Here is a 23,578-nt window from a genome sequence, read left to right on the forward strand (position 1 = left end):
ACGTAAAATTGATGAAAAGGAAAAGCACAAGAAGCAGGCAGACCAAGTTTTATTGGAAGAAACCATCAAACAGCTAAAGAGCACAAAGCTTGGTTGCATAAGGGGAAGCCCTACATTACAAAGAACACACTTTGACTAACTATCAAAGAACTCGCTTTGCAAAAGGGGTAGCCCAACATTACAACCAGCTTCCCAAGATGAGCTAGTATTAAGGATTAGGAGGGCTATTAATATATATTAGATATCCTGAGGCATTCCAGAAGTTCAAGGTTGGACCTAACAGGAGCCACCCTGTTTTGCCAACACCCTATTTAACCCCATCATGTATGGTCAGACACATACGCTTATGTCTTGGTATGATTGGGGAGTCTGGCTAGATGTTGAGTTTTATAATGGAGTAAATCCACACGTGTCGTCGTTGCAGGGCCACCTTGACTGCATTTGAAGGGGGTGGCCTCCAATAGATACTTGAGCTCAACCTTTTCCTCTTGTGTGTTCATCATTAGTGCAATTGCCCAATGAGATAAGAGAGAGGACATAGGGATTGATAATTAAGAGACATTTGAGCCTAACTCGTTTCATTGTCAGTTCTATCGAGAGCACCCATCCACCCATCATCCAAAAAAACTTTCAAGAAATCTTACTGTTCATTTTAAACACGCTTAGTCATCAGTTCTATACACAAGCAAAAGCAATTTAGACTTCTCCTAGCTGCTCCTCTGGGACCAATATGGGATCACAACAGATAAAGTGAGCAGTAAGATACTCTCAAGTTTCAATGTAAGTTAATGCCAACCTCCAAGGCAAAAAAATTGGGAAACTCGAGTCTTGATTAACAACTTTTCTTTAAGAGTCACGAAACATGTGCCCTAGTTTCAAGCCAATGTCTTGTTTTGCTTTGGAGCAGACTGGGGGGTCCCCAATGTACAAATCAAAGAATGCCCCTGATACACACAAAGCACCCCATTCAATATATAATGGTAAGCATGCTTCTAATAGACACTTTTCATGCAAAATCTCAAAATAATTCGAGCTTACTGCAGAAGTCCAAGCTGAAAATGGTGCCCATGAAACGGTCCCCAACTGTTCACATAAAAAAAATGACAATGGCCCCATTCAGCAGAAAGATTCAGCATATATCATATCATGAATAAATCACAATTAGGTTTTTGAGCATAAGCAGGTGCCCAACCCGTTGTGTGAAACTGCCCGCCAGGTTGCCAGTGGAAATCTATGACGGTGCCCTACAAGTAATTATCGCTATAGTTTAGCATTTGATCACACTAGATCATTTGATATACCTCTTAAAAGAGAGCATTTAATCACATTTCAGACTTCCAATGTAACTATTACCGCGGGTAATGACAGATCCTCTGTGAAATAGGAGCAGAATACACGTAAACCCTCATCATCATCCACACTTTTCAACTGCAAAATTACATGGAATCGTGTCATACTCCAATCATGTATGAGACTTCACAGTGATTACTTTAATCACCTAGAGTGTTCGGTTTGTTCTTATACATGAGATCACCAACAAATACATGAGAAACTTCAAACAAGATCCAACAACACAGAACATTATTACTATTGTATAATACCTTCTTTAAACGATTTTTCAGCGAAGACTCGAAGGCACTGCAGTCAGAAACATTTGTGTATTCAGAAACAGCCATAAAGAATGAGGAGGTAATTTCATAATCTGAGGGTTTATCATATATGAGTACTCAAAATTTAGCTTGTTCCGGTGTCTTCATCAAACTCTTTTAGCCTTCTTGTTACTGGTTGTGCTTCTTCATCAAGCAACAGTATGCATCAATCTGGGAAAGTCTCTAAATTTCAGAGTCAATGACGATAGTTTTGAACCCGCTTTTGCTTGATCCTGACGAGTGTAGCTCAGTGTGCATAGTTGAGAATGGGAATGGAAAAAGCAACAGAAAGAAAAGCAACAAACTTCCTGGAGAATTTCAAAGCTAACAGACAGAGGGCTTGACAAGCTTGTCCACCAATTATGGCTGTTTTAACCAGATTCGACAGTTTTGGACTAGTTTTGACCAATTTGACCAGTTCTGCACAGACGACATCAGAGTTGGCCAGTTCTCACATTGAACCAGCCTTTGATTCACATTGACCAGCATAGACTAGCATTCACTCACGTTCACCAACTATGGAAGAGGGTTCAACTGATATTGAACCTGCTATTGATTTTTGTCAGGTGAGCACAATCACCGAGAAGGTAGATCAGAAGATCTGCATATTACTCTTTCCAGTTAATTTATGGAGAGGAAAAGCTTGAGTCGCCGCTTTGTCCTTAGCAACCCAGCTGGGCCAGAGGCTGCCCATTAGGGCTTATGGCTGTAGGCCATTGCCAGCATCCAGCGAGGAGGACATACAGCATACAGGAGTCAAAAGCTTGGAAGCTCCCTTCAGTGCACAAAATGATATGCATTAGCAAAAGTGTATATCTGTACACATTTCTTATCTGCATACAAATGGGTGCTAGGGTTGCCTTTTGCATATGACAGTTCTGTGTACAGACTTCCCCGACGGAGCGCAATGGAATGTATTAGTGGTAAACATCCCCTATAAAGTTTCACCAGGTCCTTTGGAATACAACCAAAGGACCCAGTGTCAATTTATCTTCATTTAATGATGGAAATGCAAGACCCTCTCCAAGACATGTTTATCTATTCAAGGATTCTCACATGACTAAATAGCCATTACAAAGCCTTGTCATAACTCACCTTCTCACATGACTAAATAGCCATTACAAAGCCTTGTCATAACTCACCTTCTCACCATTCCTACTCTGACTCGCTTGTGGTGGACTATCAATCGCACAGACATATCCAACTCGTGCCTGCAAGCCACACCAAACTATCAAAAGGAAAATAGCAAGCACCAAAGAGATTCATTCTTACCATACCCCGTGGCCAAGGCCTAGAGGGAGGCATGTCCTTCACACCTCAGAGTGATCTTCGATCACTAGTAGCAAGGATACCCAAACTTGGCTAGATAAGAGAGTACATCTGCATGGAAATTACCTCAGAAGATCCTCATAGAAAGTTGACTTCAGTTTGAGCTCTCCAGGTGGCACCGCCCCATACTTCTCACCAAGATGAGCTCTCAGACAATCTGGCTTTAAGTCTGCAAGAGGAAACCAAATATTCCTTCCGTCAATTATCTCCTATGAAAGTGAATTTTTACCCATGATATATGATTATTGACATCTTAACCCACTCTCTCTCTCTCTCTCTCTCTCTCTCTCTCTCTCTCTCTCTCTCTCTCTCTCTCTCTCTCTCTCTCTCTCTCTTCACACATAGATGCTGTATTTCAGCTAATTACATGCAAAGGGTCCGACTGTTGGGGGACAATCGAGAACAGGCCACGACTCCTCCCATGGCTGGCCTTACCTGCATCCATGCACTTATCATCGCAAGGGGTAGATAATTGCTGATATACAAGAGCAACAAACAACAACGCATGGCCTCTCTATAGACGCATAGCCACCTTTTCGGTACCTTGGACAGCCCCATGCTTTGCTGAGGGAGTACCCATTCATCAGAGATAATACTGTGCAGATATACATGAATACATCAGACATGGATACAGCCAGAGACATTCTCGACGAGGATGAGCAGTTCCTCAGATTGACAGTAGTTGGAAATAATAGATGGAAATATAAGCCAGGATACTTAGGGACTCAGTTTGTGTGACCCAACTCCACTGTATAGAACAGCTGGACACCGATGTGGGCAACCACATGAGCGGGCAGGCCGGCCAGCAGACAGCACTCCCATCCCGTGTTCGTTGTGCTTGCTTGACTGCTGTAGTGGCCCCCTTTGGCATGCTTCCCTGGAAGCCGCTCCGTCCACCCCATCCGAGGCCCCAGTCAGCTGTCACCTTTCTGAAGCAGACCTCCAGCTACTGTGGGCTCACTTGAGGCCAACACTCTGATATGATCCGAGACCTTTTTTACAAGCCACACTACTTGGTGAGCAAGGGTGAATAGTGGACATCCTCTTCCTCGGCGCGGCAACCGCTACATTCAACTCGAGTTCGAATCGCCCTACCTGACTAGAAAGGTCTTGGCATAGAGCCCGCTACCAATGCAAGGATCCTAGGTTTACCTCGGTCCTCGCCCAATGGAGCATAGTTTCCAGAAACGGCGTTTCTGGACCACCGAAACGTGGAAACGTTTCGGAAACGTTTCCAGAAACGGAAACGGCGTTTCCAAGTTTTATTTTTTCCAGGGTTTAGAAACCCGCGTGCTCTCTTTCGCCGGCATTTTGCGCCTTCTTTCCGCCGCGTTCCGCCGCCTGTTTGGAGCTGCTCTACCCATCTACCTTGCCCTCTACTCCTCTACCTCCACATCAGCCCTCTACCACGCCCTCTACCTCTCTACTTGGGGCCTCCACCTTTGCCATCTAAGCTCTACCAAGCAGGAAGGAGTCACACCTTGCTCGCAGCCTGCAGGACCAGAAAAACAGCCTCCACTTCTCGAATCTCTCCGAGTCTTCCGACCTCGAACCGCACAAGTAAGTTAAGTAACATGGCTCGGACTCCGGATCCTTTTTGGCAGCATGTGGAGCAAGTGGGGGGTTATGCAGGATCTGGTGGCTCCAGGAAATGGAGATGTAAATATTGTGGGTTGGTCAAAATGGGGAGTGTCACCCCTGTGAAGGACCATCTTGCTCATGTTCCAAACAAAGATGTAGGGCCATGCCCATCTGTTCCTCTAGATGTTCGGAAAAGCCTTGAAATGTGGAGGCGAAAGCGTTTGGCCATTCCCGAAGAGGAAGTATCTACAGCAATGGGTGGTCAAGAGCATGAAGCTGGTTCAAGTCAAGCAGCAGCAGCAAAGAGGGCCAGAGGCAGAGACACAGGATCAGATTTCTCCTCTACCTCAGTGTCGGGTGTGCATGCAAGGAGGACTCCTTTGCCAAGTGATGTATCACATTCACAAGACACCCCTCCAATAAATACTGTACAAAGGGCTAGCATCCAAGCAGGATTTCAAAAGCAAGCAATTGTAGAGGCAACTAGGGAGCTCACCCGGATGTTCATACGGTGTGCCATTCCCTTTCATGTGGCCAAGACAAATCAATGGAGGAAGACCATGAGGGCCATCAGCCGCATTGGATGCGAGTGGGATGGCCCTACATCTGAGGCTCTGCGGCGGACACGAGAGCTAAAGCGGGAAAAATCATGCATAGAAGTGCAGCTAGAGCCCTTGAAAGGAAACATGGAAAAAGTATGGCTGCACTATATTGTGTGATGGGTGGTCAGATGTACGCAGGAGAAATGTATACAATGTTTTGGTGTCATGCTGCAAAGGCACTATGTTTTTGAAAGCCATTGATGCCTCCCTCCCAGGTCTCACAGTTACAGGTGCATTTATTTGGACACATATAAGGGAGGCTATAGTGCAAGTTGGGCCTGAGAATGTTGTGCAGGTGGTGACAGATAATGGAAGTAATTGTAAGTCTATGGGCTCTATGCTAGAGGATGAATTTCCAGCCATTGTGTGGACCCCTTGTGCATCACATAGCCTCGACTTATTGATTGAGGACATAGGTCAAATACAATGGGTTGAAGCCATCTTTTGCACCGCACGAAGCATGGTGAAGTTTGTGAAGAAGAGGCCAAAAGTCTTGAGCATGTATCGGGCCTACAGCACTCTTGAGCTATTGCAGCCTGCAGCCACCAGATTTGCATACATGTTCATTGTGCTTGAGAGACTCCTGCGAGTCCGCAGAGAGTTGGTACGCACTGTCTACTCAAATGAATGGCTAGAGTGGGATGAGAGAGAGAGCCCCAAGGCAAGAGCTTTTGTGCGTGATGTCATGAGAGAGGAGTGGTGGGTAGAGGTTGAGGGGTTGATCAAAACTCTCAACCCCATCTACACAGTGTTACGCATTACAGACATGGAGGGCAGTACTCTAGGCCTTTTATACGAGTACATGGACAAGATTGGGGAGGCTCCCAACAAGCAAGACTACTTGAGAGCAGAGCAGTAAGTCTCCTCAGTCATGGCTACCCTTGCTTTACTTCTTATCTTTATTTTACTCTTGAGTCTTTACATTGGTCTCGACTCTTGACTCTTGTTTTTTGTCCTTTTTTATCTTATGGTTTGATCTCTAAAGGGTTGATGAAATCAAGGCTGTGTGGAATCGGCGATGGGATTGGTTTCACAGGCCGATTCATGCAGTAGCACATGTATTGCATCCTTTGTAGCGAGATGAGGAGCAATACGAGAACGAGGAGCTAGAAGAAGGCTTCATGACATACATGAGGAACTTGACATCTGGTTATGTGCACATGCTGAAATGTATAGAGGATGATCTCTTGGCCTTTCGCAACGAGACAGGGAGCTTTGGTCGAGAGACTGCAAAGCTTCGAGAGACTCAGCTACAGCCTGTCTCATGGTGGGAGAAGTATGGAAATTGTGCTCCCACGCTGGTAATTCACTACCCTTAACTACAGTTTACATAGTACACTGTACAATGTGCATCTTTCTTGTTTCCACTTAGTTCTAATTTCTAATTGTATGTGCATTTCAATAACAGAAACGCATCGCCATTCGAGTGCTCTCACAGGATTGTAGTTCGGGTCCATGTGAGAGGAATTGGAGCACTTGGGCCCTCTTCCATACAAAGAAGAGGAATAGGCTGAGTACCGCTCTGTTAGAGCGGTTGGTGTTTTGTCATTGCAACCTCCAGCTCCTTGAGAGGAATGCCCGACATCCGGAGCCTTCGCAGGTGAATGTGGATAAGATCGACATCGGGAGGGAGAGGTTCATCCCAGAGATCCCACGGAATGAGCGTGATATGTACACCTTGCTTTATGAGGAGCTGACACTGCCGAGCCACAACACCCGCTGCACCACCCATTCTCAGAGGCAGAGGGGGGGATCCATCGCTTCCACTTCAGCAGAGGCAGAGGACCACGATCCTACCATTTCTTCATCTGAGCCTGACTCTCATGAGTCGGAGGATGACTCCTCCATGGATGATCTTGATGAGTGATTTTTGGAGCACTTAGCTCTAGGATTTTGTCACGCCAGCAGCTGCTCCCAGCCTGCCAGCCACATGGATATTTTTTGATCATGTTTTGTATTTACTATAGTCTATACATATGGATTATGGATTATGGATGATGGATGATGGATGATGGATCCTGTTTTGTATTGACTCTTTTGAGGCTTGAGCCTTGAGACTACAGTTGTCATTTCTGAATTTTGATCTATCATTTGAGTCTTTGACATTGAACTTGAGCAAAGATGTATTTTTCAAGCTTTTGTAATGTTTTTATTAATTATATATGTATGTATAAAACCCTAAAACCGAAACTCCGTTTCCCCGTTTCTTCCCGAAGGCCGAAACTCCGAAACTCCGTTTCCCACCGTGCTCCGCACCCCCGCTTCCGAAACTCGTGGAAACTATGCAATGGAGACAGATCCCTTTTCTGGTGTTTCACAATTCCGAGTTTCAGTCTGTTTCCTAGGCCTCCCCAAGGATTATCACACCCTTCTTCCAGGGTGAAAGGCTCTGGGATTCAAGGATGCCTAAAAATAGTATACGTACAAAGAACGGGGATTTTCACCACCTTGCATGCAAGTGTATAACTTATGGATGCATGTGAATGCATTAGTGGATTTTTGCTACCGAATCATGATGTGTTTTTTTTGTCTTGGTGCATGGATGTATGAAGGGATAGTAAAACCGGTCTATGGACACATAAAGCGGTAATTCATTCGCAAATAACCTGGACTTACTGAGACACACATTCACAGAATCCTCACTCCCTTGCTCAACAACACATTGGCCCCGAAGTCCGGCGCCCCTTGCGGTATTTCTTTATTGTTAAAAGGTTGGAAATTACAAAGCACAAGTGCAACAAAGCACTCTACTTACATCAGCTGAATTTTACAAATTTTAGAAGAAATTTGCCAGCATAACTGCACTAAAACTGTTCCATAACATCTCAGAATGAATCCCAACTGACAGGCTCACTTCCATAGGCATCAAGCTACCCAATAGAGTCCAAAACATCACAATTCAGCTTGCTGTAATTTTCTGCACAGACCTGTTTTCAGCTCTGTTTTCAGCCCACAATAACCCTTGTACTGTCCTGGAGGACTAAAGCAAGGTCCTACTGCATTTTGGCATCAACCGGGCAACATAACAGCCCAAAAACAGCACCTAAACAGTGCTGAAACAGCATTGTATTGAAGAGGTTATTACCCTCTTCTGTCCCTGCTTTGGTGTAGGAACTATCTACACCGGTTCCTGTTCAAGGAGGCAACTAGCCTTTGCATTTAAGCATGAAATTCACACAATTGTACCTGACTTTATCTGATGAGAGCATTTCCATAGTCTGCAAGAGAGAGAAAGAGAGAGAGAGGCTGTGGGGAGCAAGCTCAACCCTCAATTCCTGAGTTGTAGGGCAAGGGAATGCACCACGAATGCTGGTTTTCCTGCAACAAAACCACACGATGGCTGCAAATGAGCCTCCTTTTTCCAAATTCCCACGCTTCTCTCTTCTCTATGAGGAAAATGCACCAAAATTTGACACTTGGCACATTTTTAAGCCTTTTCCACATGCAATCTTCCAGGCTAAAAATCTCCTGACTGGTTCACATTCTCACAACAGTCCTTTGTCAGCTTTTGGTCCCCTTGACATTCCGCACAAACTCACGCGAACACTTTTCAATTCCGACACTGCCAAAAATAGCAGTTCCCTAGATTTTAGGGATGATGTCATCTGCATTCCTTCTGGTCTCCTGACCATCTTTGACCACTATGGTCACTTCAGAATTTGCTTAGAATTCAAGATACATTCACATTTCGGTGGCGGCCACTTACTAGTGTACCGGCCTATACCCTCATTCAGTGGCCATGTCTTGGACACTGTCATTCATCTTTCAGTGCCCATGTCCTGGACACTGTCATTCATCTTTCAGTGCAGGTCTCAGGCTTAGCCAACCATTGGTCCAAAGTCCCACTGGCTGACCCATTCTGACATTGCAATGGCCCAAGCCCTTCCAAGAGATCCCGGGGGAAAGCAACAGCAACCAAAGAGAAAGAAAAGAAAAATATATATATTTATAAAGAAATGTAAATAAGGAAAACAACTGCAAAAAGTTTCACCTCCTGGTGACATACCCCCCTCTTGAAAGAAGCAAGCGACCTCGATTGCAAGTCCACATGCAAACGGATGACACAGGACGATCACAAGATTCCCCAGGTGATTAGTGTCATCGCATGTATCTCCTGCCAACGGATGACACGGGGCGATGATAGGAATTCCCCACTACCATTTGTGCCATCGCAGGTTCAAGCCTTTCAAATACATGTTTCCGGATGCAACACAGGGCGATAGCATATATCTTGTACTATTAGTGTCACAACAAGTAAATCATTCATTTGAAGCGTAAGAGATACAACTTCAAAGCACTGAAAGTTCATTCATTGATTAAGTCATTGACAACAAATGTCAAAACTGTACATTGCCAAACATATAATACAAATGTACAGGTCATTCAGAATTCAGCTTCAAAAAGCATATTAAACCATTGCAGGTTCTAACAGGAAGGCTTCCTTGTAAAGTTGCATCAACTGAGGTGAATCAGCCAGTTCAACCTCATCCATCCATTTAGCATCCATTGGTGAATAATTTTTGAATTTCACGAAGTATCTTCTTGCAACTTGTCCTTTCACTTTTCTGTCTTTATGGGCCAGAATCTGCTCAGGAACCAGAATTTCATCCAATTCCTCCACTTCAGGCTGTTCCTCTGGCACTATATCTTCTGGCACGTTGCCAATAAAAGGCCTCAAAAGGCTCACATGAAATGCATTATGTATCTTCCAGGTTTCTGGCAATTTCAGCCTGTATGCTACATCACTTATCTTCTCTGAGACTTGGAAAGGACCATAATATCGCATACTCAGCTTAGGAAACAGACGTTCCTTGCCCTTTCTTTTTCTCAGTCGTGCCTTTTCAAAGCGCAATAAGACCCAGTCATTCTCTTTAAACAAGAGTTCTCGACGATGCATGTCAGCAGCTCTTTTCTGTTTAGCTTGCGACTTTTCCAAGGCATATTTGACCTTCTTATATGCTTCTTGCCATCCCTCGACATACCGATCTGCTTCAAATATCTTATCCTTTGTCTGCAGAATGGGAGGTACTTTCTTGCCACCTTCAACAATTTCAAAAGGTGCCTTACCAGTAGAGGAATGCACTGTATTGTTGTAAGCATACTCTACTAATGGCAAATAATGCTCCCAAGTTGCCTTATGTTCTGACACAACATTTCAGCAGATCCAAGACAGTAGAGTTAGCCTCTTCAGACTGCCCATCAGTTTGAGGATGAAAAGAAGATGAGAATTTCAAGGTCGTGCCCATATTCTCAAACAATGCTTTCCAAAACAAGCTAGTCATCCTTGGGTCTCTATCACTGACTATAGACTGTGGCATACCATGGTACTTAAAGATATTCTGCATGAAAACCTTTACCATGTGCTCGGGCTTTATCTTCTTTCTAACAGGAATGAAGTGTGCATGCTTACTGAATCTACATATTATAGTCCAGATTCCATCATTCCCTGTCGTTGTCCTTGGAAGATCAAAAATGAAGTCCATGGCAATACTTTCCCATGGTCTCTCTGGAATAGGCAGTGGTTGCAATAACCCAGGTGCCTTCTGTCTATCAAACTTGACCTTCTGGCATACTAGGCAAGATCTAACATAAGCATCAAGATCACGTCTCAAAGCTGGCCAATAAAAGAAAGTCTCAACCGCTTTCACTGTAGCATCAATGCCTCGATGTCCAGCATACGGTGGAGCATGACTTTCTAGCATTACTTTCGGCCTTAACTGATTAGTCACACATAGCTTTCCATGCATCATGAGAAAGCCGTCTTTTAGAACATAGTGATCATGATGTTGATTATTCATTAGCTGTTCATAGATTCTGGAAAAATCTTCATCACTGGCATACTGTTCTTTCATATCATCCAATTCCTGGTGATAAGAAATAGAAACAGCTGACACTTGTGGTTTGCGAGACAATGCATCTGCAACCACATTCTTCTTGCCTTCCACATGCACTATCTGAAAATGGAACATTGACAGAAAATTTGCCCAACGCATGTGTTTCTCTGACAACTTTGCCTGTGTGAGAAAGTATCTGAGCGTCTGATGATCCGTTTGCACAACAAAATCAGCACCAAGCAAATAGTGTTTCCAACTGGTAAGTGCATGGATCACAGCTAACAGCTCTTTCTCATAAATCTGATAGTTCTTCTCAGTGTCAGAGAGTATTCTACTCTCATATGCCACGACTCGGCCATTCTGCATCAAGACAGCACCAATGCTGTTCCCACATGCATCACACTGCACAACAAATGATTTAGACAAATCTGGCAATGTCAACACAGGATCTGTAGTCATTTTCTGTTTCAGGCATCTAAATGCTGATTTCTCTTTATCTGTCCATTGCCATTTAATGGCCTTCTTTTCAAGCGCATGTAACGGTGAAGCAATCTCTGCAAAATGCCTTACAAATCTGCGGTAGTAAGAGCATAGGCCAAGAAAACTGCGAACATCATGCACAGTCTGTAAATCTGGCCATGAAACGATTGCTTCAATCTTAGCAGGATCCATTGTGACACCATCCTTTGATACAATGTGCCCAAGGAAGTGAATTTCTTTCAGAAAGAATTCACTCTTCTTGCCATTAATGAGCAATCTGTTGTGTTTCAGCTCATTAAAGACTGCTGTCAAATGGTCTCTGTGCTCCTCTTCACTCTTTGAATAGACTATCATGTCATCAAAGAATGTGCCCACAAAGCTTCTGTAAGGACGGAAAATTCTATCCATCATTCTGTTAAATGTGGCAGGAGCATTTGTCAATCCAAAGGGCATGACTAAGAACTCATAGAGACCAAATGTAGTGCGAAATGCGGTCTTGTGCACATCCTCGGGTCTGATTCTAATCTGATGGTACCCACTCTTCAAATCTATCCTGCTAAACATTTCTGCTCCTTGCAAACGGTCAAGAATATCATCTATGCGCGGAATCGGAAATCTATTCTTGATCGTGTTCTTGTTCAAGGCTCTGTAGTCAATACACATTCGCCATGAACCGTCTTTCTTTTGTACTAGTAACACAGGTGAACAAAACGGGGAACTACTGGGCTGAATTAGTCCCTTCTCTAACAGCTCATTAACCTGTGTCATAATCTCTTTCTGCTGGGCTGCACTAACCCTGTACGGTGGCCTATTGGGCGGACTAGACCCTGGAATAAGATCTATGGCATGATCCTCTGGCCTCTCAGGGGGTAACTCTCCTGGTAAAGACTCTGAAAAACAATCTTTGAACATATCCAGGAAAGCTTTTCTACCTTCGTCTAGTGTAGACAAATCAGTTTCAACTTCATTCATCTGCTTTGCAAAAACCAAGTACGCAGAAAGATGATTTTTCATTACTGAAGTTATAGCAGAAGCAGAAATAACTGGGATAGACTCTCCTTTCAGCTTCACATCCAAAACATGATTCTTGTCCCTATGTACAATTGTGATTTTCCTGTTGAAAGCATCCAACACTGCATGTTTCCTATGACACCATGGAATTCCCAACAGGACATCACATCCTTCCAAGGGCATGATAAGAAACTCCTCTGTGTCCACATAACTCTGTATATGCATGCGAAGTTTGCCAAGTATAGGAGTGACAGGAACTGAATGCCCAGGGCATGCCAAATCAGCCTGTCCAACTGGTCCCATCTCTTCAGCACGAATTCCCAACTTGGCTGCCAATGCCGGTGAAATAAAGTTGGCTCGAGCACCACGGTCAAAGAAAATCAGCACTGTAGCATCTCTGATTTTACCCCATGCTCTGCACAATTCTGTAGCATTATCACATGGCTGGTCACCAACCATGTCAGGTACCAATCCTGCACTCGGCATTGTCTTCTTCTTGAGTGGCCCTTCTTTATCCTCAGCATCTTTTGCTGGCTGTTGTGGACATTTTGCAGCCATATGCCCTTTCTGTTCACAAATGAAACATTTCCCAGCTTGCATCAATGCCTTTCTCTCTTCAAATGACTTCCATATAGTGGCCTCTTCTGTCCTTTGCCTTGACCAACACTTTTCTGAGGTTGTGACGGCCAAGTCTTCTTCTCAAATGGCTTCTTTCTATAGAATGGTCTAGGTGGGAAATCCCTCTTCATAAGTGGTTCCTGTTTGCCCTGAGGTTCCTTGTTTACTGTGCTCTTAAAGCCACGTGAACCTCCCTGTAACAATGCATTAGCCATATTTGCATTCTCAATGAGCTGAGTCATATTAGAAACATTGGTCTTAATGCAATAATCCCTGATTTCTTTGGGCAAACCACAACAATACTTTTCTATTTGCTCTGACAATGGCACTGTCCTGTAAGAAGTTACTGGCAAGAGTGCATCCCAAAACTTCTTATTATACTCTTCCAAATTTACACAGTTGGCTGCATCAAGTTTGTGCCATGCTGTCATAACATCCACTTCAAAAGTATTTGTAAGCCAGGCAAAAGAGAACTGCTGCTTAAACTGAACCCATGTAGCAGGTGCTTGTCCTTGCATCAACAGTGAGGTCCACCACTGTAATGCATTACCTTTCAAGAAAGTAGCAGCCTTCCGCACCTTAGAAGACTCTGTAAAGTTACCCCCAGTGTATGCTGCATCAAACTGCTGAATAAAAGTCAGCGCTTTCAATTTGTCTTGCATCCCACTGAAAGTCTCAAACTTTACTGCTTGACCTCCTTCTTTGTAATCCTTTTGCACCTTTTCTGCATCAGTCCTTACTGCTCTTTGTCCACTAGGTTGAGAAAATTCAGCCACACTGACAGGTGCTGCGGGCCCCAAAGGTGAACTAAAATAAGTTTGAAATCCGGGCTGCACACCTATATTGGCATAAAGAGGGTTCACAGCTTCCATAGGCATCATTCCTGGTGACCCTCTTGACATCATTCCTGGCAAAACTGTGGGCGGCCTAGCCATGGCCTGGAAAACAGACCCACCACCAAAATAGCCAGGCTGGAAAGCAACGAATGGAGGAATGGTCGGCATGACCCTTTGCACATTACTTTCCTGGCCATTAAATGCATGTACCTGTGCCTGTGTAACATGCTGCACTGGATCAGCTGCCACTGCTGGTGTCTGCTCTACATGCTGTGGCATCCTTGGCATTTCTTCCTGTGCCCTGTCAACTGCATGCTGAGATGATTCAGCCTGGGGATCCCCTGTCCTTGACTGCAAATACCTCTTCATCCTGGGATTCTTCACCAACTGTTCAAAGGTACCAACCATGCTCAGGAGCTGCGCATGAAATAAATCCTCTTGTTCCTGTTCTTCCTCTAACAAGGCTGGCTGTACTACTGGCTCCATTCGAGCAGAGGCTGACACCTGGGCACCTATCACCTCTATATGCTGTCTGCGAGTAGAAGAGGAACTCTCTTCGGCAGGGAGCTTACCTTTCCCTTTGTCTGTCATACTGTCAACTGAAAGTTTAAGGGAACCTGTATCCAAAGAAAGAGACCGTACTCTTTCTCACCGGTAATCACTTGTACCTCTCTGTGTGTGTCTCTTGTTCACCCAATCCAATCCGTGTCCGGGCTCTTGCAGAAAAGAGGACCCTATCCCGCCAATGGAACCATAAAACCGGTCTATGGACACATAAAGCGGTAATTCATTCGCAAATAACCTGGACTTACTGAGACACACATTCACAGAATCCTCGCTCCCTCGCTCAACAACACATTGGCCCCGAAGTCCGGCGCCCCTTGCGGTATTTCTTTATTGTTAAAAGGTTGGAAATTACAAAGCACAAGTGCAACAAAGCACTCTACTTACATCAGCTGAATTTTACAAATTTTAGAAGAAATTTGCCAGCATAACTGCACTAAAACTGTTCCATAACATCTCAGAATGAATCCCAACTGACAGGCTCACTTCCATAGGCATCAAGCTACCCAATAGAGTCCAAAACATCACAATTCAGCTTGCTGTAATTTTCTGCACAGACCTGTTTTCAGCTCTGTTTTCAGCCCACAATAACCCTTGTACTGTCCTGGAGGACTAAAGCAAGGTCCTACTGCATTTTGGCATCAACCGGGCAACATAACAGCCCAAAAACAGCACCTAAACAGTGCTGACACAGCATTGTATTGAAGAGGTTATTACCCTCTTCTGTCCCTGCTTTGGTGTAGGAACTATCTACACCGGTTCCTGTTCAAGGAGGCAACTAGCCTTTGCATTTAAGCATGAAATTCACACAATTGTACCTGACTTTATCTGATGAGAGCATTTCCATAGTCTGCAAGAGAGAGAAAGAGAGAGAGAGGCTGTGGGGAGCAAGCTCAACCCTCAATTCCTGAGTTGTAGGGCAAGGGAATGCACCACGAATGCTGGTTTTCCTGCAACAAAACCACACGATGGCTGCAAATGAGCCTCCTTTTTCCAAATTCCCACGCTTCCCTCTTCTCTATGATATGCACCAAAATTTGACACTTGGCACATTTTTAAGCCTTTTCCACATGCAATCTTCCAGGCTAAAAATCCCCGACTGGTTCACATTCTCACAACAGTCCTTTGTCAGCTTTTGGTCCCCTTGACATTCCGCACAAACTCACGCGAACACTTTTCAATTCCGACACTGCCAAAAATAGCAGTTCCCTAGATTTTAGGGATGATGTCATCTGCATTCCTTCTGGTCTCCTGACCATCTTTGACCACTATGGTCACTTCAGAATTTGCTTAGAATTCAAGATACATTCACATTTCGGTGGCGGCCACTTACTAGTGTACCGGCCTATACCCTCATTCAGTGGCCATGTCTTGGACACTGTCATTCATCTTTCAGTGCCCATGTCCTGGACACTGTCATTCATCTTTCAGTGCAGGTCTCAAGCTTAGCCAACCATTGGTCCAAAGTCCCACTGGCTGACCCATTCTGACATTGCAATGGCCCAAGCCCTTCCAAGAGATCCCGGGGGAAAGCAACAGCAACCAAAGAGAAAGAAAAGAAAAATATATATATTTATAAAGAAATGTAAATAAGGAAAACAACTGCAAAAAGTTTCACCTCCTGGTGACAGATAGTAGTGCCAAGGATGCCTTTTTTTTTAATCTTGGTGCATGGATGTGTGAAGGGATAAGTAGTGCTGAGGACGCCTTGCATGCTGCTTATCCCCAATGGAGTGCCGTTGTTTGTTGACAAATTTATGGCATTTTAAATTTATGGCATTTTACAGGGTTTAAAGCATGTGAAATAAAGGAAAAGTTGGTATATTTTATGGTGACGCTTTTGTGTTCACATTCACTTAAATGAATTATTACTAGTCTTAGCCATTATATGTGAAGTGGACAATTTGTTTCGCATTAAGAATTCTTGGAGAAGCTGCCAACCCCCATCCATAAAGGAAAGAATCTTCCATTAACATGGCTTTCCAAATCTGACCATCCTGAACCCAATAAAGCAGGTCAACGGGCTCTCCTTCCAGAAGGGATCGAATGAAGGTTTAGCATATGGCTTTTTCCCTGACGTGGCTTGAAACGGCCTCTGGTAGAAACCAAAGTGCGGTAGACTAGCAGTCACCTATCCAATTGTAGTCCAGACAATTAACAAATAAACAAGAGCTAGAATGCTGCAGAACAAAAAGGAAACGACACCTGTTGGCCCCAAAGCTTGGCGCCCCTTTCAGTATTTCTTTATTCAATTTCAATGGAAAAGTTTAACTGAGTACAACAAAGCCAGTCAAGGAAAATAAACCTGCATGTCCAATCTGGCAACCCTCAAGACCTCTTAGCATAGAGGATACACATACAGATCTGTGTCCCACAAAAGCAACACACTGCTGTCTCCTCTAATCAACCAAGACAATGCGACAGGGAAGCCTTGAGCACGCATTTGGCTGTTCCATGATCATAGCTTCAAGCTCAGTCAAAGTACAAATCCACCATCTAACTCTGTTTCCACCCTTCAAACTGCCACACCCCTCCTCTCACAAAGGGCCAGAAGAAACAACTCTGAAGCAGTCGTAAGCCAGCGGAAAGAGAGAAAAATATTCAGCAGATTCACTGCTATCCCTCAATCCAATCCTCCTCAAAAACACCAGCCCTGAGAGTGTAGAGTATGCTGTCCTGAAAATGCAGCCACCCGCCTTTGCCCTCCAGAGCTCACACGAGGGGAAGGGAAGAAAAGAGAGAGAGAGAGAGAGAGAGAGAGAGAAGGATTCAGCATGTACCAAGTGCCCTACACAATTCTGCACCAGTTGGCCTGCACAGCCTATACCTGTCTGCGCCAGTTGTGACCTATAGCCGCCTGCGTCAGAAAACCTACAGCAGCCTGTACCTGTCCGTACCAACCTGTACCTGCAGCCGCCTGCGTCAAAAAACTGTAGTAGCCGCCTGTACCTGTCCGTACCAGTCGCCTTGCAGCACCTGTACAAACCTGTACCTATCCGTGCCAGTCTGTACCTGCAGCCGCCTACGTCAGCTGGACTGGACTACACCGCTTGTGCCAGCCTATGCCTGCTGACCTGCAGATGTTTTGTACGGCCCACCTGCGGATGTTGTTCTGTACGGTTCCCCTTCAGGCGACCTGTACGTCCTGTCTCCACGCAGCCAACCGACAAGTTCCCTCCACGCAGCCAACCAACCAGTCTTTTCCAAAAATCAAGAGAGAGAGAGAGAGGGAGAGGGAGGCGTGTACTCTAAAAGTGGAGTAGCCCCCCCTCCATAATTATCCTAGTGGCCTTCCCTTAAAGTTTTTAAAACTTTCTAAGGGCCACCCAAGGTTTATAAACCTTATAAAGTTTAATACCTTGGTCCTTCTTCACACTTGGGATTGTCCACACATGTTATCTTTTTGTCCGGACACCCAAGTATGAGTCTTTAAAAATTTATCTTGCTCACCGACCACCATGCCCACACTTGTGTTGTTCCAATTTCACAAGGTCATGACATACCCCCCTCTTGAAAAATGGCAAGCGTCCTCGATTGCAATCTGGTGATACAGCAAGACATCCAAAGTGAAAAGTACAATATGGCAAGATCAGCGTCCCAATCTCTCTAAGCCATGCATATGTAACAACATTCACTGCAAACCAATGGTGTAGTAGTAGTCCAAGTTGTATACCACTGTGAACCATACACCACCACAACATCTAATGTGACTAGTACACATATATCATAGAAGTCCCATAAACAAATGTACTATCAGCCATCAATACCTTCGGGTGAGACAAAAGCTGCACCAAGCGACCTCTAGATGTCATCTGAACCTGTCTATATCAAGGGAGTGGAGGTTTTATCCCCCTCTTGAGCATCAGGCAATGCTCCAGACCCATGCTCTAGACCCATGCTCTACTGAACCTGAATGAGCCATAACAAGAGTCGGCTCCAACTCAAAGGCATCAAGATAAAGCTCCAAAACCTGAGGTGAATCTGTTAAGTCACCTTCCTCCATCCACTTTGCATCCATCGGTGAATGTTCTTGAACTTCACAAGATAGCGACGGGAAACTTTACCTCGTACCTTTCTTTCCTTATGTGCCAGTATCTGCTCTGGAATAAGAACCTCATCAAGTTCCTCAACTTCCGGCTGAGTCTCATCTGATACATCCTCAGGCACATCCCCATGGAAAGGTCTAAGTTGACTCACATGAAATGCATTGTGAATCCTCCAGTGATCTGGTAGCTTCAAGCGATAGGCCACCTCACCAATCTTTTCCAATACCTGAAAAGGTCCATAATAGCGCATGCTCAACTTAGGGAATAAGCGCTCTTTACCCTTCATCTTTTTGAGCCTAGCTTTCTCAAATCGCAAAAAAACCCAATCACCCAATGCAAACTCTAATGCACGTCTGTGACGGTCTGCTGCTTTCTTTTGCTTTTGCTGAGTTTTCTGGAGTGCCAACTTATCTCTCCTATAAGCTTCATCCATGTTCTCCACATATTGGTTAGCCTCAAAGATCTCATCCTTTGTGTGCAAAATAGGTGGTACCTTCTTCCCTCCTTCCACAATCTCAAAAGGCGCCTTGCCCGTCGAGGTATGGACGGTGTTTTTATAAGTAAACTCCACCAAAGGAAGATACTTTTCCCATTGTTGCTTGTGCTCTGACACATAACACTTAAGAAGATCTAACACTGTGGAATTAGCCTCTTTCGATTGACCATCTATCTGTGGATGAAATGATGATGAAAATTCGAGAGTTGTACCCATGTTGTCAAACAACCCTCTCCAAAATAAACTCGTCATCCGTGGATCACGGTCACTAATGATAGACGAAGGCAGGCCATGATACTTGAAGATGTTCGCCATGAACAACTTCACCATATGATCAACTTTGATCGTCTTACGCATGGGAATGAAATGAGCCTGCTTACTGAACCTGCATATGATAGTTCAAATGCCATCATTCCCTGTTTGTGTCCTCGGAAGATCAAATATAAAATCCATGGCAATGCTCTCCCATGGTCTATCTGGAATAGGTAAAGGCTGACGTAACCCTGGTGTCTTTTGACGATCAAACTTTACCTTCTAACATACGATGCATTGCCTAACAAAAGCATCAACATCTCTTCTCAAGATCAGCCAATAAAAGAAAGTCTCAACTGCCTTTACCGTGGCGTCAATACCTTTATGACCTGCATACGATGGAGCATGACTTTCAATCATAACCTTGAGTCGTAACTGCCTGGTAACACAATCTACCATGCATCGAGAAAAAGCCATCCTAGAGAGTATAATGATCATGCCGCTGACCCTCAGACATCTTATCATAGAACCTTCCAAAATCCTCATCATGGGCATACTGCTCTTTCATCTCATCAAGCTCGTGATGATAAGCAAGTGAAACTGCTGAGACCTGTGGCTTGCGTGACAAACCATCTACCACAACATTCTTTTTGTCTTCCACAGGTACAATCTGAAAGTGGAACATAGACAAAAAGTTGACCCATCTCATATGCTTCTCAGAAAGTTTAGTTTGCGTGAGGAAATAATGCAAGGTCTGATGATCTGTCTGCACAGTGAAATCAACCCCACGCAAAGTGTTTCCATGTAGAAAGAGCATGAATTACAACCAACTTCTCTTCCTCATAAACCTGCAAATGCTTCTCGGCATTCTGTAATATACGACTCTCATAGGCTATAACATGTCCTTCCTGCATGAGAACTGCCCCAATGCTGTTCCCACATGCATCACACTGGACAACAAAAGCCTTTCGGAGATCCAATAATACCAATACGGGATCCGAAGTAAGCTTTTCTTTAAGCTTTTTAAAGGCTGCAATTTTCCGATCAGCCCATCAAAACGGAGTTCCCTTCTTAGTTAAAGCATGAAGAGGCGAAGCAATCTTAGTAAAATACCGTATGTATTGTCTGTAATAGGAACACAATCCCAAAAAGCTGCGTACATCATGCACGGTCCTCAAATCTAGCCAATTGAGAATTGCTTCCACTTTCAAAGGACGGATCCCCAATCGGCCAGCCAAATCCGATGAGATAAAGTTGGCTCTAGCATCTGTGTCAAAGAAAATCAAGGCATTCTGATCTCTCACTTTGCCCCATGCCCGGCACAACTCAGTCTCTTCACCACCTAGCTGTTCCCCAACAAGATCAGGAACTAACCTTGCAGAAGGTTTTGGTTTCTTAGACTTGGGCTCCCCTTTAGTGTCAGAGTCCTTTTGGGACGTATGTTTGGGACAATTAAAAGACATATGTCCCTCCTCAGTACAGAAATAGTACTTCCTAGCATCCATCAAAGCCTGTCTCTCCTCAGGAGTTCTCTTGGACATTGGTAACTTCTTATACCGCTTCTCTATAGACCCTTTTGCATCACGCGAAGCATGCCCTGACTTTTCAGATTTCTTGCTTGAGCTTTTACTTCCTTTAAATCCAGATGAGACTCCAGTGAGTAACGCATTTGCCGTCATAGCATTCTCTATCATCTGCGACATATTTGTTACTCGAGTCTTTATGCAATAGTCACGCACTTCCTTGGGCAGCCCACAACAGTACTTCTTCACCTGCTCAGACAAAGGCACTGCACGATAAGAAATAACTGGGAGTAAAGCTTCCCAACACTTCTTATATAATCCTCAATATTTTCACACTTCGATGCATCCAACATGCTGTCATTACATCCACCTCAAAAGTAGATGTGAGCCACACAGAAGAGAACACCTGTTTAAACTGTATCCAAGTAGATGGTGCTATGCCCTGCAAAAGAAGAGTGGACCACCACTGCAATGCATTGCCCTTGAGAAAAGTCGCAGCTTTTCTCACCTTAGAGGATTTCGTATAATTTCCACCAAAAAAAGTAGAACTGCTGTAAAAAGGTAAGTGTCTTTAGCTTGTCTGTCCCCGCTGAACGTGTCAAATTTCACTGCATGTCCCCCTTCCTTATAATCCTTTGCCTTACCCATAGGCGTTAGATTATCGTAAGGAAGTGGCTTCACAAGATTGCAACCCCTAGCATCACCTAGCATACCATACATTCCTCCCATGTTTCCAAACATACCACTATGCTTACCGGGTTGCATGTCCCCATACATGTTTCCTTGCATTCCGGGCTGCATGTCCCCATACATGTTTCCTTGCATTTCGGGCTGCATACCACCATACATATTCCCTTACATACTAGGCTTGCATTTCGGGCTGCATACCACCATACATATTCCCTTACATACTAGGCTGAAAATTAGCTCCAAAATTCCCTTACATACCCATGTCTCCCTGAGGGTAACCCCCAGTCATAGATTGGAACACAGAGCCACCACCAAAATAACCTGGATGCATAGACTGTTGCGGAATAGGTGGCTGTCCGGAAAAGGAACTCTGTGAGTTTGAACCAAAAGTGTTTTGCATGTTCGGAAACTGTCCAAAAGAAGGATCCTGTGGGAAGGCACCACTATTGCCCTGAGGTGGGTTCCTAGAACGCACTTTCTTCTTCTTCTTCTTCTCAGGCTCAAAACGGGATCTCATAAATTCACCAAACTTCTCACTTTGAGTGAGCTGCATAAACACATCCATTACCCCTGCCAAACGATTTTAAACTGAGCATCATCTTCCTCTTTACTACGCATGTCTTCTGGCTGTGTTACATCCTCATATTGTGCATCTTCTACAGCCTGTTCTCCTGCAAGAATATCCTCAGATTCATTTCTGTCAGGAGAGGTCTCTTGCTCTTCCTCTTCATCATAAAAATATTCATCTTATGTGTCTGACATGTTGCTGAAATTTTCAGCAATGGCTTTCCTCGAGACAACCACGAGCTCACCCTGGCCTTCGGTAGAAACCAAAGTGCGGTAGACTAGCAGTCACCTATCCAATTGTAGTCCAGACAATTAACAAATAAACAAGAGCTAGAATGCTCCAGAACAAAAGGGAAAACAACACCTGTTGGCCCCAAAGCTTGGTTGGCGCCCCTTTCGGTATTTCTTTATTCAATTTCAATGGAAAAGTTTAACTGAGTACAACAAAGCCAGTCAAGGAAAATAAACCTGCATGTCCAATCTGGCAACCCTCAAGACCTCTTAGCATAGAGGATACACATACAGATTTGTGTCCCACAAAAGCAACACACTGTTGTCTCCTCTAATCAACCAAGACAATGCAACAGGGAAGCCTTGCGCACGCATCTGGCTGTTCCATGATCATAGCTTCAAGCTCAGCCAAAGTACAAATCCACCATCTAACTCTGTTTCCACCCTTCAAACTCCTACACCCCTCCTCTCACAAAGGGCCAAAAGAAACAACTCTGAAGCAGTCGTAAGCCAGTGGAAAAAAAAAAGAGAAAAATATTCAGCAGATTCATGGTTGTCCCTCGCTCCAATCCTCCTCAAAAACACCAGCCCTGAGAGTGTAGAGTATGTTATCCTGAAAGTGCAACCACCCGCCTTTGCCCTCCAGAGCTCACACGAGGGGAAGAGAAGAAGAGAGAGATGGAAAGAAAAAGAAGGATTCAGCGTGTACCAACTGCCCTGCACAGTTCTACACCAGTCGACCTCCATAACCTGTACCTGTCAACGCCAGTTGACCTGTAGCCGCCTTTGTCAGATAACCTGCAACAACCTGTACCTGTCCGTATTAATCTGTACCTGCAGTCGCCTGCGTCAGAAAAACTGTAGCAACTGCCTGTACCTGTCCGTACCCGTTGTCCTGCAACACCTGTACAAACCTGTACCTATCCGTACCAGTCTTACCTGCAGCCCGGTGTGTCAGCTGGACTGGACTTCACCGCCTCTGTACCAGCCTGTACCTGCTGACCTACAGATGCTGTTCTGTACGGCCCACCTGCAGATGTTGTTCTGTACGGTTCCCCTTCAAGCGACCTGTACGTCCTCTCTCCACGCAGCCAGCCAACCAGTTCCCTCCACGTAGCCAACCGACCAATCTTTTCCAAAAATCGAGAGAGAGAGAGAGATGGAGAGGGAGGCGTGTACTCTAAAAATGGAGTAGCCCCCCCTCCATAATTAGCCTAGTGGCCCTCCCTTAAAGTTTTTAAAACTTTCTAAGGGCCACTCAAGGTTTAT

General features: G+C 44.6%; 1 protein-coding gene across 3 annotated transcripts in view; it reads right to left on the bottom strand.

Moving 5' to 3' along the window:
* Positions 1-628: 628 nt before the first annotated feature.
* The window catches only part of LOC147636810 (fatty-acid-binding protein 2-like), a 72,841-nt gene continuing 49,891 nt past the window's right edge, over positions 629-23,578 (bottom strand). For all 3 annotated transcript variants that reach the window (XM_086800370.1, XM_086800369.1, XM_086800371.1), the window contains exons 6-12: positions 3,045-3,147; positions 2,792-2,860; positions 1,602-1,638; positions 1,354-1,428; positions 1,193-1,244; positions 1,039-1,083; positions 629-944 (exon numbers count right to left, since the gene is read on the bottom strand). In XM_086800370.1, coding sequence (XP_086656496.1) covers positions 847-944; positions 1,039-1,083; positions 1,193-1,244; positions 1,354-1,428; positions 1,602-1,638; positions 2,792-2,860; positions 3,045-3,147 — 479 coding nt within the window. In that variant the 3' untranslated portion in view covers positions 629-846. The remainder of the gene's footprint in view (positions 945-1,038; positions 1,084-1,192; positions 1,245-1,353; positions 1,429-1,601; positions 1,639-2,791; positions 2,861-3,044; positions 3,148-23,578) is intronic.

Source organism: Cibotium barometz, chromosome 7 (assembly GCF_041138505.1).
Source record: "Cibotium barometz isolate CiBa-2024 chromosome 7, ASM4113850v1, whole genome shotgun sequence".
NCBI classification, from domain to species: Eukaryota; Viridiplantae; Streptophyta; class Polypodiopsida; order Cyatheales; family Cibotiaceae; genus Cibotium; species Cibotium barometz.